At 34.2% G+C, this 11,647-nt stretch overlaps 1 protein-coding gene across 1 annotated transcript; it reads right to left on the reverse strand.

Moving 5' to 3' along the window:
• Positions 1–407: 407 nt before the first annotated feature.
• Positions 408–11,431, reverse strand: LOC106131898 (4-aminobutyrate aminotransferase, mitochondrial). The gene is made up of 10 exons (XM_013331168.2): positions 11,276–11,431; positions 10,557–10,667; positions 9,556–9,668; positions 5,072–5,239; positions 4,413–4,691; positions 3,902–4,062; positions 2,668–2,818; positions 1,464–1,621; positions 1,069–1,337; positions 408–725 (listed from the first exon to the last, which is right to left on the reverse strand). Exons 2-10 carry the CDS (start codon positions 10,615–10,617, stop codon positions 607–609), a joined length of 1,479 nt encoding a protein of 492 aa, XP_013186622.1. The 5' UTR covers positions 10,618–10,667; positions 11,276–11,431; the 3' UTR covers positions 408–606.
• Between the last annotated feature and the right edge of the window lie 216 nt (positions 11,432–11,647).

Consider the following 11,647-nt stretch of genomic DNA (forward strand, 5'->3'; position numbering starts at 1 on the left):
TGCCCTGGGGCTCCGCTGCCGTGAGAATTTCGGGATATAAAGTATTTTTTGTTAATAAAAAATTATATTCTATGTAAAGAGAGGAAGTGGTCCTATTCTTAGATGCCGGGTAGTACTACATAGCGACAGCTAGTAATAAATAAAACCAGGAAAGTTTTGAATTATGTATGAATATTGTAACCAAAGAACAGACTCGGTACACATGAATGTAAGAATATATATTTAAACTAATTAGATACCCACACATATTTTTACTAAACCTACATTATATACCCTATATTTCAATCAAATTTTATAGCTTTCATAATTATTTAAAAGATACAAATTGAATAACAACTACACATGTATGGAAGACTTAGTTTGAGGCATACAAAGTTTTTGTTTATATTAAAATGATAAAAAAAAAAAAAAAACAACTTAATACCTTTATTTATCTCATGGCACTTTTAGCTCAACTGTGCTTAAATCAAAATAAAATAAATATATAAAAAAATGTAATTTCCAAAATCACTACATACAAAAAATATATAATGGTTTAATGTTCAGAAACACCTACGAATACAACATCCACAGCTACTTGGAACGCTTCTCTATGGAAAATTGAGCTTACAATTCCTTCAACGTTTTCTTTAAGCGTTCTAAATAAATTTGGGCATGTTTTGTTTCAAAAATAAGAGCAGGTCGCAACCGTATTGCCTTTTCGCCACAAACTCCTCCCAATACACCTAAAAATAATTATCAATTAGTGTTTCATAATCTTCTTCCGTTTTAATTAGATCTGAGCATAATCCTCTATGTATTTTATTAGAGCATCAGTAAACATACAAAAGAGTCAGTGGTAGACATGGCCAGGGTAAAATTTAAAAGTTGTGCTTGTGTCACGCTTTCTTAATCCTTAACGGTTCGAGCACCGACGCTCAAATTATAAGAATACAAACAAATTACGACCAACCAGTGCCTTTATTATCTATAGACTATTATTATAACTTCATGCATTATGTAGAATTTAATTAATTTAACAAAAAACGAAGCCAAACAATAGTTGTTCTGATATAAATTTTAAATTACCATTCTTCTTCAGATTCTTATCTATTTTGTCCCTTGTTTCAGTATTGCAAGCATCAAAAGATAAAAATGTGCCACGTCCACGAACGCTGTTTATAATATTGGGGAACTCGCCCTCGAGTTCTTGTAATCCCGCCTTTAGAACTTTCCCAGTTTCGTTCACAAGACTGATCAAATTATCTCGTTGGATGACTTTGAGTACTTGTTCTAATAAAATCAATTTTCCTGGATCACCCATCCACGTGTTAAAAATTCGGTAAGCATGCGGGACTCTGAAATAAAAAGGTTAAAACACTAAAAGTTTAAAAGAGAATATATTAATACAAACAAAATAAATGAATTAAACGGAAAGCCTAAATTGTATCTTTAAAAAATATGGAAATGAAAAACGAACTAACTTGAACTCTTCAGAGAAGTAGAAACCGCCTGTCAACATTTTTTTGCTGAAAGTAAGCACGTCTGGCGGACTTGGTAAATCAAAATGTTCATAGCACCACATTTTTCCCGTCGGTCCACAGCCTGTCTGTACCTCGTCAATAATAAGAGCCACTCCTTTCTGTAATAGTATTAACAAGATTGATGGTATATTAAAATAAAATTTGAATATTTTCTATATGACCAGACTTAAATCGTACATACATATATCACCGTCTTTATCCCGATGAGGTACACAGATCCAACCGTTTTAAAAAGACACTAAGGTAAAGTTAAGCAAGATGGCTTAAGGGAATGATTATGGTAAGGGTCTAATAACGGGTTGATAACGGTTGCTTGGCCATCACTAAAATAATAATCCAAAGTTAAGCATTTCCCTAGATTGACATTAACAATCTGCGCGGGAGGTGAATCAACTAGCACACTATGTTTTTCTTCACTATAGATGAACAGTGGGTACTCTTCTTAACGGCACCGGCAAGAGTTAGCTCTTAAATTTAGCAAGAAGAAGTAACTACATAGGTACCAAATCTGTTCAGATTTTGTATTTATTGCCAGAAACAGACGAAGAGCTCATCGGTGGTCAAACTAACGCTTTATCCGCAGCATGCGAAAGTGAAAGCCTACATAGCCTATGCTTGTTTGCAGTTATGCAGTGTTTTCTCCACGGTCGTTTCTCGCACGGACAGCTCTACAAATAATGTTGTGTATAAAGAAACCTTACAATTCCACTCGAATATCGTCTATGCTGTAAAATAAATATTTTGTAGTAGGTCAATAGTTTTTTTAATAACTTTTTTAATAAAAAAACTTTTAGTGACAAAGTGACATTCATGCGATCGGAGCCGCGGGCAAAAGCTAGTGTTAATACCTAAATTATTACGTTTACTTTTACGTTTATTTACCTTGTATTTCAGGTAAAATTGATAAAGGCGACAATACCATCCGTAACTGATTTTGATATTTGTTACTCTCAGACATCACATCATTTGGCATGTAAATTTTTGGAAGCGATTTCTGTAAATTTATCCTATTCATATTTATTATTTTATTATTGGCAAATATTGTTATTCAGGCATTTTGTTCCGACAGTAGGTATTATTATATACCTATGTTTGTATCCATGAGAAGATGCAGCAGGACGCTCTGTAAAATCATATTAAATACCTTTTTGCATATTTCTTGTAGTTTTTGGAAAAACTGTGGTGAAGCTTCATGATCTCCTCCCTCGGATTGAATTGGTTCCACTATAATTCCCGCCACGGGATACCCGGTTTTCTCGTGTTTTTCAATAGAATCTTCCACTTGCTCGAGACACCTAAAAATAATTAAATATTTGTTAATTATGTTTCTATCACTGTCACGTACTACTACCCTCGTTTTGTATCGAATAAAAGGTTGGTATCTAAATACGAGGTTTAGACATTTGTTTTATTCACTCTTGCTATTAAATAATTTACCGAAATTTAAATATAAGTGGAAATAGGTGATATACGTACAAGATGATTAATTCAAGTCGTTACATTTACGTGAATAAATAATACGAATACTTAGATTGACAAAGGCTTTCGACGAATTATATAAAAACAATTCTTCGCGAAAATATCATGTAGATGAAATGAGAAAACTTGAGCTTTTGCTCGCATCTTCGGTGCGCGCAAATCCTACTTTTTCGGAGATGAAAGCTATGTGCTCCATAGTAGGTACTCCTAAAGAATCATGGAACGCTATATAAAGAGTTTGCCCCCCTAATTCGTACGCACAAATTTAGGTTTCAGAATCTTACATCTAAAAAAATATTTATACAAAGGTTGTGAGAAAACAATAAACACGGTCACAGGATACTGGGCTTAAGATGGTCATGGCCAGAAAATGGAGGGCTGAATACATTCCGAAACGACCATATTGAGTAATATATATTAGATCAGCGTCAAACTAAACAAAGGCTAACAAAAAATTACTAAGTTAAAATAAAATTGTTAATTTATTTTAGAAAAATAGTGCATATATATGTTTTGGCTAGCGTCTACAAAATAAGTCAAATTTATCTACTAAGCAGGAGAACGCGTCAGATCTTTTTTAACTTATATTATACTTTCAATTATACTATCTAGTTTATCGGTTATACAGCACAAGAAATTGCAAGAAGCATTAGAAAAACGGGCAGAAACGGCAAAAAATAAATATCATGCAATAAAGAAATATTACTGCACCAGTCACTGCAGTCATGCTTCAACTGCTTCAAAATAATAGGTAGTGAATACGAAGTTCCAAGACTTGTTTAAAATAATCGAACGAAACTTTAGTCTGAAAAGAAAATAATAAACAATAAAAAAAGTTAAGTGAAAAATTGTAAAAGGAAACATTCATAAATCAAATCACAAAATATAAATTATTATACTTCTCATCTTCTTGTTGATTTTCACGCTGATATTGCGAAAGAGGATATTTGTATCTCGGGAACGGAGCAACTGGCCATGGAAACGCAGGACAATCCAACTTATGAATGGGCTTTGACCTTGTAGTGGATAAGGCGCCAAAAGTGCGTCCATGAAAACTTCCCTGAAAATATAACAGTATGTTTATATACAGAGTTGTTTTCAATAAACCAGAATCCTTCTAACAGGTGACTAAGTGAACAACTTTTACTATCGGACCAATCACGTTACTGCGAAAATCAGCTGTTACATACCTTCGGGTCGCCTCTACCTACTGTATAAAGCGGCTGATATTTTTTTTGATTTCGAGGTTAGTCGCATAGTAACAGTTGCTTAGTTTCATGAACTGAATCACCTGTTAAAAGGGTTCTAGTTAATTAAAAATACACCTGTAATAGTTGTATTTTTAATTAACTAACTGAATTTAAAACGCAATATTTTTATTTCACTGTAATTTTATAAATGAAAAGTTACCTGAAAAGACATGATACTCAAATTAGGCGATCCCGGTGACTGATTAATCATACATGAATTGAGCTCTTCGGGTGTGAAATCTATTTTGCCTCCCCGCTGATTCTTACGATACCACATGAAAACAGCTTTATACGCATTTTCGTTAGAACAAGAACCGCACATCATTGTAGATATGTTTTTAAGGCCCTTTGGTGCTACTGAAAGTAAAACATGTCTCAACTTCTCGGGCCAGTCCTTTCCAGGAAACACTCCAAGTGCTGGTCGATTTACCAAAGATCTCTAAAATAAGAAAGACTTCGGTTAAGTACATTATTCATATTATAAGTAACTTAATTCAACCCAAGGCTTAAGGATAGGAAATTATTTCTTCAATAATTTTTTTCTCAATAACTTTTGTGTTATTAACCTAACATAACCTAACCAACAGCTTTCGCCGGATGCACCTACAGAAACAGAAAAGAAGTAAATGACTGTCTGACAGCAACGCCTACGCCTAACAGCCTAAACCGCTGTGTAGGTTCCTTATGTGGTGGAGGGGTGCACGAAGAGAGGATTTCCCGAAATTCCCGCGGGAAACGGTGTTATGGTGATTTTTCGTTTTACGCGGGCGGAGCCACAGACGTCCTCAAGTATTTACAATTAATAAAGAAATTACTCACGAGATTGTGTGGATCCTCAAAAGCTTTTAATAATTCTGGATGATTATATCCAATCGGAACTGACGATATTTGAGTAAAAGCATCCAAAAACTGGTTACCATCAGCATCAACAAAATAATTTCCAATACTCTTGTCATAATCGGCAAAAAGTTGTACAGATTGTGCTTGCTGCAATCAAACGATACATTACACAGCCTTTTTTAATTTTCAACCTTTCTATATATATATATAATTACGACTTTATCGCATACGGGGTAGACAAGAGCCAACAGTCTCGCAAAGACTGAAAGGCCATGTTCAGCTGTATGGCTAGAGATGGTATTGAGATTAAAATAGTGACAGGTTGCTAGCCCATAGCCTAAAAGTAGAATCCCAAGTTTATATCTTACTATGTTATATAAAAAAGATTAATATACCCAGACCTTTTTTGATAAAAAGCATTATTCGTTTACTTAAGTTTGATTTTGTAATAATATACTAACCTACTATTATACCGATACCAACATAATTATATTGATTTTAATTATATTAACTAATAATTAAGTATTTGTTATTAAAACCAATAGAGTGTTAAATTAAGGTGACCTCAATTTCATAAAATATTTGCTCTAAATTCTAGACAGATTTCAGCATTGGCTGTATAATAATGTTCAATGTAGCAATGTAAAAAACAGTTTAATTATTTAGAAAACAACAAAATATACTTATTTGTTTAATTAAAACTGATAACTGCTTTAAGATTAAGTTGTAAAATGATTTCTGAAAAAAAAATAATGGTTCGCCCATTTGAATACTTTAAAGGAAAAGGTTAAACTAAGGTCGAACCAATGTAGACGTGTGTACTTACAAACATCCCGTCTACTATTTATTATCTTCAATTGATTCTTTATTTGTCCCTGACTGATGTAGCTGGGGGTCCACAAGTATGAAACACGTAAATCACCAACAATACATATAATAAAACGTATTCGTACGTCTTGGAAAACTAGACACGTGAAGAATCCTTAAAACCCAGCTAACTTATAGAAATACCTAGAAAAAGATGATTTTTATAAGTACCGACTTATAAAAATCATCTTTATTTCAATATTATCACTAACTAGCATTAAGCCCGCAAACTTCGTCCGCGTGTATACAATATCATTATCTCAGGCTTATAAACATTTAAATCCGTTAAGTAATTTTCCTGTTATACGACAAACAGACAGACACAAATTCTTAAAAATAATAGTGTTGGCTCCTATTAGTTCTAGCCCTCATATTAATTTTTTCTGTAATATCTCCTATGTACAGATATAAGCTACAGTGTTATTAGTTATTACCTATGTAAGTATATGTAGATAAAATTGGCGCATACGAAGACGGTAATAAGGTTGATAATTATAAAAATGTCTTCACTCGCGTGTATATTGTAGATGTTGGGGATGTCCAAGAAGGTTGATGACCATCAAGGCGCGGGGAGTATGTATGTTGTTTAAGTCATAATTTTTGATGCTCCTTCGACCATCAAGGCGGGGAGTATGTTGGGGATGACCAAGGAGATTGTTTCGAAATATTTCTTTATTTTTTATGTCATTTTTTGAATAGTGTTTTTTTGTGTGTTCTTGTTTGTCAGTGGAAGAAAAGACCGTATTTTGCAATCTTCCGTATTTTATTTATTCCTGCCGCTAATTAGGGGCATTTTTGGGAACAGGGAGAGCTGCAGGGTCTACCGGGCAAACCGATCCATAACATATGTTGGGGATGACCAAGGAGATTGTTTCGAAATATTTCTTTATTTTTTATGTCATTTTTTGAATAGTGTTTTTTTGTGTGTTCTTGTTTGTCAGTGGAAGTAAAGACCGTATTTTGCAATCTTCTATATTTTATTTATTCCTGCCGCTAATTAGGGGCATCTTTGGGAATAAGAAGAGCTGCAGGGTCTACCGGGCAAACGATTCCGTAACATAAGTGGCGACCGTGACTTAAAAAAAAATGGATCGCCTTCTTGCGAACAGAAAAATAACAAGGAGGAGGTTCACATTGGTAAAAAACAAAATTCTAAATTTTTTGCAATCTGATGATTCTGATAGAGCAATTCCGGAGTTTAATAAATTAAAAGAATTATTCGCTGAGTTGTCTGAGTTACAGAATAAAATTATGTCCGTCTGGCTTGACGAGCCAGAGCGCGATGAAAATTTTTTCGAATACGACATGGAGTCGGACGACGCGTACTCAAGTGAGTTCCATCAGATCAAATATAAAATTGAACAATTATGCAAGAAAAATGAGTGTGAGCATCAATCCGTGACTGGATCGGCATCTGGCTCTAAAAAAGGAGGTAGACTTAAGCTTCCAATATTAGAATTACCAAAGTTTGATGGAACGGTGAAGAAATGGTTGCAATTTTGGACGCAATTTCAAAAAATTCATTTGGATGAAGAGTTGGATGACAGCGATAAATTCCAATATTTGATACAAAGTATCGAAAAAGGATGCAGTGCTAGAGATTTGGTAGAGAGTTTCCCTCCATCGGCTCCGAATTACCCGAAAGCTATTCAGCAACTGAAAGAGAGATTTGGAAAAGATGATATTATCATTCAATACTATGTGAGAGAGCTTTTAAAATTAGTGTCGTCCAAAGGAAAGGGAATATCATTGCGATCATTATATGACCAACTAATGACCCAAATTTTATCTTTAGAAACATTGGGCGTGACTCAAGATAAGTACGCAGCATTTCTTTACCCTATGGTAGAATCAACACTACCTGATGACATCATCAGAGCTTGGAATCGATCTCTTTTGAATGCTTTAGGTGACAATGAATTGACCAAAATTTTAGATTTTTTGAAAAAGGAAGTTGAATCAGAAGAACGAATATACATGGCAAAAGGTAATTTAAATAATCCTGATACCGTGCCATCAGCCTCTTTCCTCACTGTTGCTAGTGAAGCCGAAAAGGTTAAATCACGTTTTCAGAGAGAGAAAGATAATGTAGAGTGTGTTTGGTGTGGAAAAACTACACACAGTAGCTCTGAATGCAGAATACCTATAAAGATGAATATAGAGAATAAGAAAGAATACCTAAACAAAAAGAAGGCATGTCATATTTGTCTCAAAATTGGTCACTTCGCAAGAAGATGCAGGAAGTTTCCGAAATGTGTGGTGTGCGAAAAACGGCACTATCCCATAATGTGCACATCGATAAATAAAGAAAACACCAACACCCAAGACCAAAGCACTCTACTGAATACGGCGTCAAATACAACAGTCTTGCTTCAGACGAGTAAGTTTGACATCTGCAATGATAACATGGTAGTAAGAGAACTATTGGATTCAGGAGCTCAGCTATCGTTAATGACAACAGATGCAGTGAAACTGATTGGCGCAAAACCAGTACTTAAGATAATACCGGGTTCTGACAATGAGGATAGAGTAGCGTCTCGAAGAGTTAGATTAAGGCCGTTACAACGTCTGTATCCTCCGGAGGTTTCACAAGCCCAGAACTTTATGTCACCAACAAAGAATGACAATGAGTTAAAGGAAAAGTTCGATCCTTGCCCTTATAAACCACTAACCACACGCTCAGGCCGTCTAGTGAAGGTACCATCTAGATTTATTGTTTAAGTCATAATTGTTGATGCTCCTTCGACCATCAAGGCGGGGAGTATGTTGGGGATGTCCAAGAAGGTTTTTTGAAATATTTCTTTATTTTTTATGTCATTTTTTGAATAGTGTTTTTTTTGTGTGTTCTTGTTTGTCAGTGGAAGTAAAGACCGTATTTTGCAATCTTCTATATTTTATTTATTCCTGCCGCTAATTAGGGGCATCTTTGGGAATAAGAAGAGCTGCAGGGTCTACCGGGCAAACGATTCCATAACAGTAGATATGATATTATGTAGTCCATGGTTAACTTTCATAAAATCCTTAATCCCATTACATATTTGTTTTCCTTTCGAGTTGAACATACATACATGAAATAACGCCGCTTTGTCCAAGATGTGAAGTGTCACGATCACATTCATCATTCTTTTCATGCAAGCTCTTTGGTTTAAGAACTCTTGACATGACCTTGGCCAGGACGTCCCCGATATTTCTTAATTTGATCAAGGTACGTTCGTCAAGGCTTTCCCCTACCAATCGTTTACATTCACACTATCCTTGTATATTGCTTTCATTCATCCTCTCCACATGACCAAACCATCTAAGCATTCCAGTTTCAGAATATTTCAGAACTATCTCGAACAATCAAATTTAAATTTTCATTCATACTCAAACTTTCACATTTTTATATACATATGAGTTTATTATTTGAGAATGAACATTGGAAACTTTTACAGGGAATTCCCACAAGAACGGTATTTTAATTTAATGCGGGCGGAACTGCATGCATAAGCTTGGGCTGCAATAAATTTGAGCCAACATTACTATAACTGTCTGTTAAAAAGGCTCTGGCTTCCTGCTTCATGTAAAAAATAAAAGCATATTAAAAGTTATTTCACCTGAAGAGAATTAAGTTCCTTAAATAATTCCTGTGTTTTCGGGCCGGGAACAGATGTATTAATACATGGGGTGCTGGGTTCCCACTGAGCACTTGTGGTCAATAATCTAAAAGCTGAAAATATTATTCATATATATTATACATACCTAACAGGTAAAATTGGGACTATTACTAAGCCTCCACTGTCTGTCCAGGCTGTATTTCATAAACTGTGATAGCTAGAAAGCTGAAATTTTTACAAATTGTGTATTTCCTATGGTCACGTCTATATCCCTTGCGGGGTAGACAGAGCCAATAGTCTTGAAAAGACTGAATGGCCACGTTCAGCTATTTGGCTTAATGATAGAATTGACATTCGAATAGTGACAGGTTACTAGCCCATCGCCTAAAAAAGAATCCCAAGTTTGTAAGCAGAATAATCAAATTCTCAGAATAATCAAGTGGCCGGTTTTTTATTACCGAGGTCTGTTTTATTTTATTTTGACCACAGGAAGATGAGGTTGGTGCTACTCTAATAAATACTAAAAAAATGGTATGTTATATAACCAAAATCATAGTAGGTACAGCTGAATCGCCTGAAAATCAAATATTTCTAAGTTCATGGGCATGGCTTATTTATTTACAGAAAATTTCCTGTCAAGTCTTTAACTAAAAAAATAAATGTATCAATAATTACATTTTATGTTCTATTACTATGGTGCAGATTACCAAATGTTTGTCATTGATTTTCCACCAAGATTTATCAATAACTTATGGCAAAATTGGCACATTTTTTTATGCACTTTATCCCCTAGCCCTTATTTGGGGTGCCTTTGCAACACTACAGCTCTCCAGCACACTCTGCCAAGAGCAAAGCAACAAAGAAGAACACATAAATTAGGTATTTAATTTGTAGTTCCAAAATTAATAGTCCAATAAGTATAATGGAATATACAGGTCAAATTGTGAGCAATAAGCTGGTAAACCTAAAATTCAAGAACAAATTTAATCAACAGATCTTACTTTTATATCCAGATTTTAATAATGATTTTGCAGATAATATTTTTTTATTTATTTGCAACATCTTTGTAGAAGTTACTCCACTAACAATGGCACGAAATTTTGCAGGAATACCTAGAAATAAATAAAATATGCAAGAGATGTTATACTGTCAACCACACATTAAGTTAACCTGCATTGAACTCTATGATGCAGAAAAAGAAGCTAATTTACACTGGATCTTGGTAGATTGATATATACTTTATTATATACTTTTGACTGTACACTATTAGATTCTGATGTAAGGTTAGTAAGGACTTACATGAAGAAACAGCAAAATGCATTGGTATTAACAAAAATATAGTTATTAGATCCATGGGAGTATAAATTTTGCCAGCATTATTACAATGCCAAGACTATGAATAGAATTGCATTAGGCAATGTATGGATAAATAATATTAAACATGACAAAATGAATATTAACATTTAATAATCTTTGCCTAGGCATTATATCATATTGCCATCATATCATATTGCCATCATATCATATGGCATGTCTGCACCTACCACCAATACCTATGTAAAATATTTTTGTGTATTGTACACAATACCTAGGCAAGTGTGATATAAATATTTCATGCATTGGCTGGTCACATAGGCATTTCATGTAGAAGTTTTAATTACCTACATTAACTATGTAGGTACTCCATTTTCTGCTTGAAAGAATAATATAGTATATTTACCGTGTCAACAAAAGCTCCGCTCCAAAGTAACCAGACAGGTAGGTACTTTATTTAACAAGGAATTAAAATAAAATGGATTTATTAAAGCGTCTACAAACGTTTCCGACAGACATTAGTTAGTGATTATTAGGTTGAACTAGTGCTGCCGATCAATGTCCACTATCGATGATCTATCGATAACATAATCGATAGTATTCATAGCTCAGTAACCATCAATACTATTCCACAAAATTATAATAATTGAAAGCAGAGAGTGCAGTGAGTAGGTAAGTTCATTTCTTGTATTTATTCTTGTAAAAGGTATGTAGGCGATGTCAATAGAATTCTTAAATTTGTAGGGCATCACAATCGGTTTAGTAATTTTTGATATAT

Source organism: Amyelois transitella, chromosome 5 (assembly GCF_032362555.1).
Source record: "Amyelois transitella isolate CPQ chromosome 5, ilAmyTran1.1, whole genome shotgun sequence".
Lineage (NCBI taxonomy): Eukaryota > Metazoa > Arthropoda > Insecta > Lepidoptera > Pyralidae > Amyelois > Amyelois transitella.

Coding starts and splice junctions, on each gene's coding strand:
- LOC106131898 (XM_013331168.2), bottom strand. CDS start 10,617: ATGTTGCAAATAAATAAAAAAATATTATCTGCAAAATCATTATTAAAA. Junction 4,063..4,412: donor TGAGTATCATGTCTTTTCAG/GTAACTTTTCAT, acceptor TTATATTTTCAG/GGAAGTTTTCATGGACGCAC. Junction 726..1,068: donor TAAGAATCTGAAGAAGAATG/GTAATTTAAAAT, acceptor AATTATTTTTAG/GTGTATTGGGAGGAGTTTGT.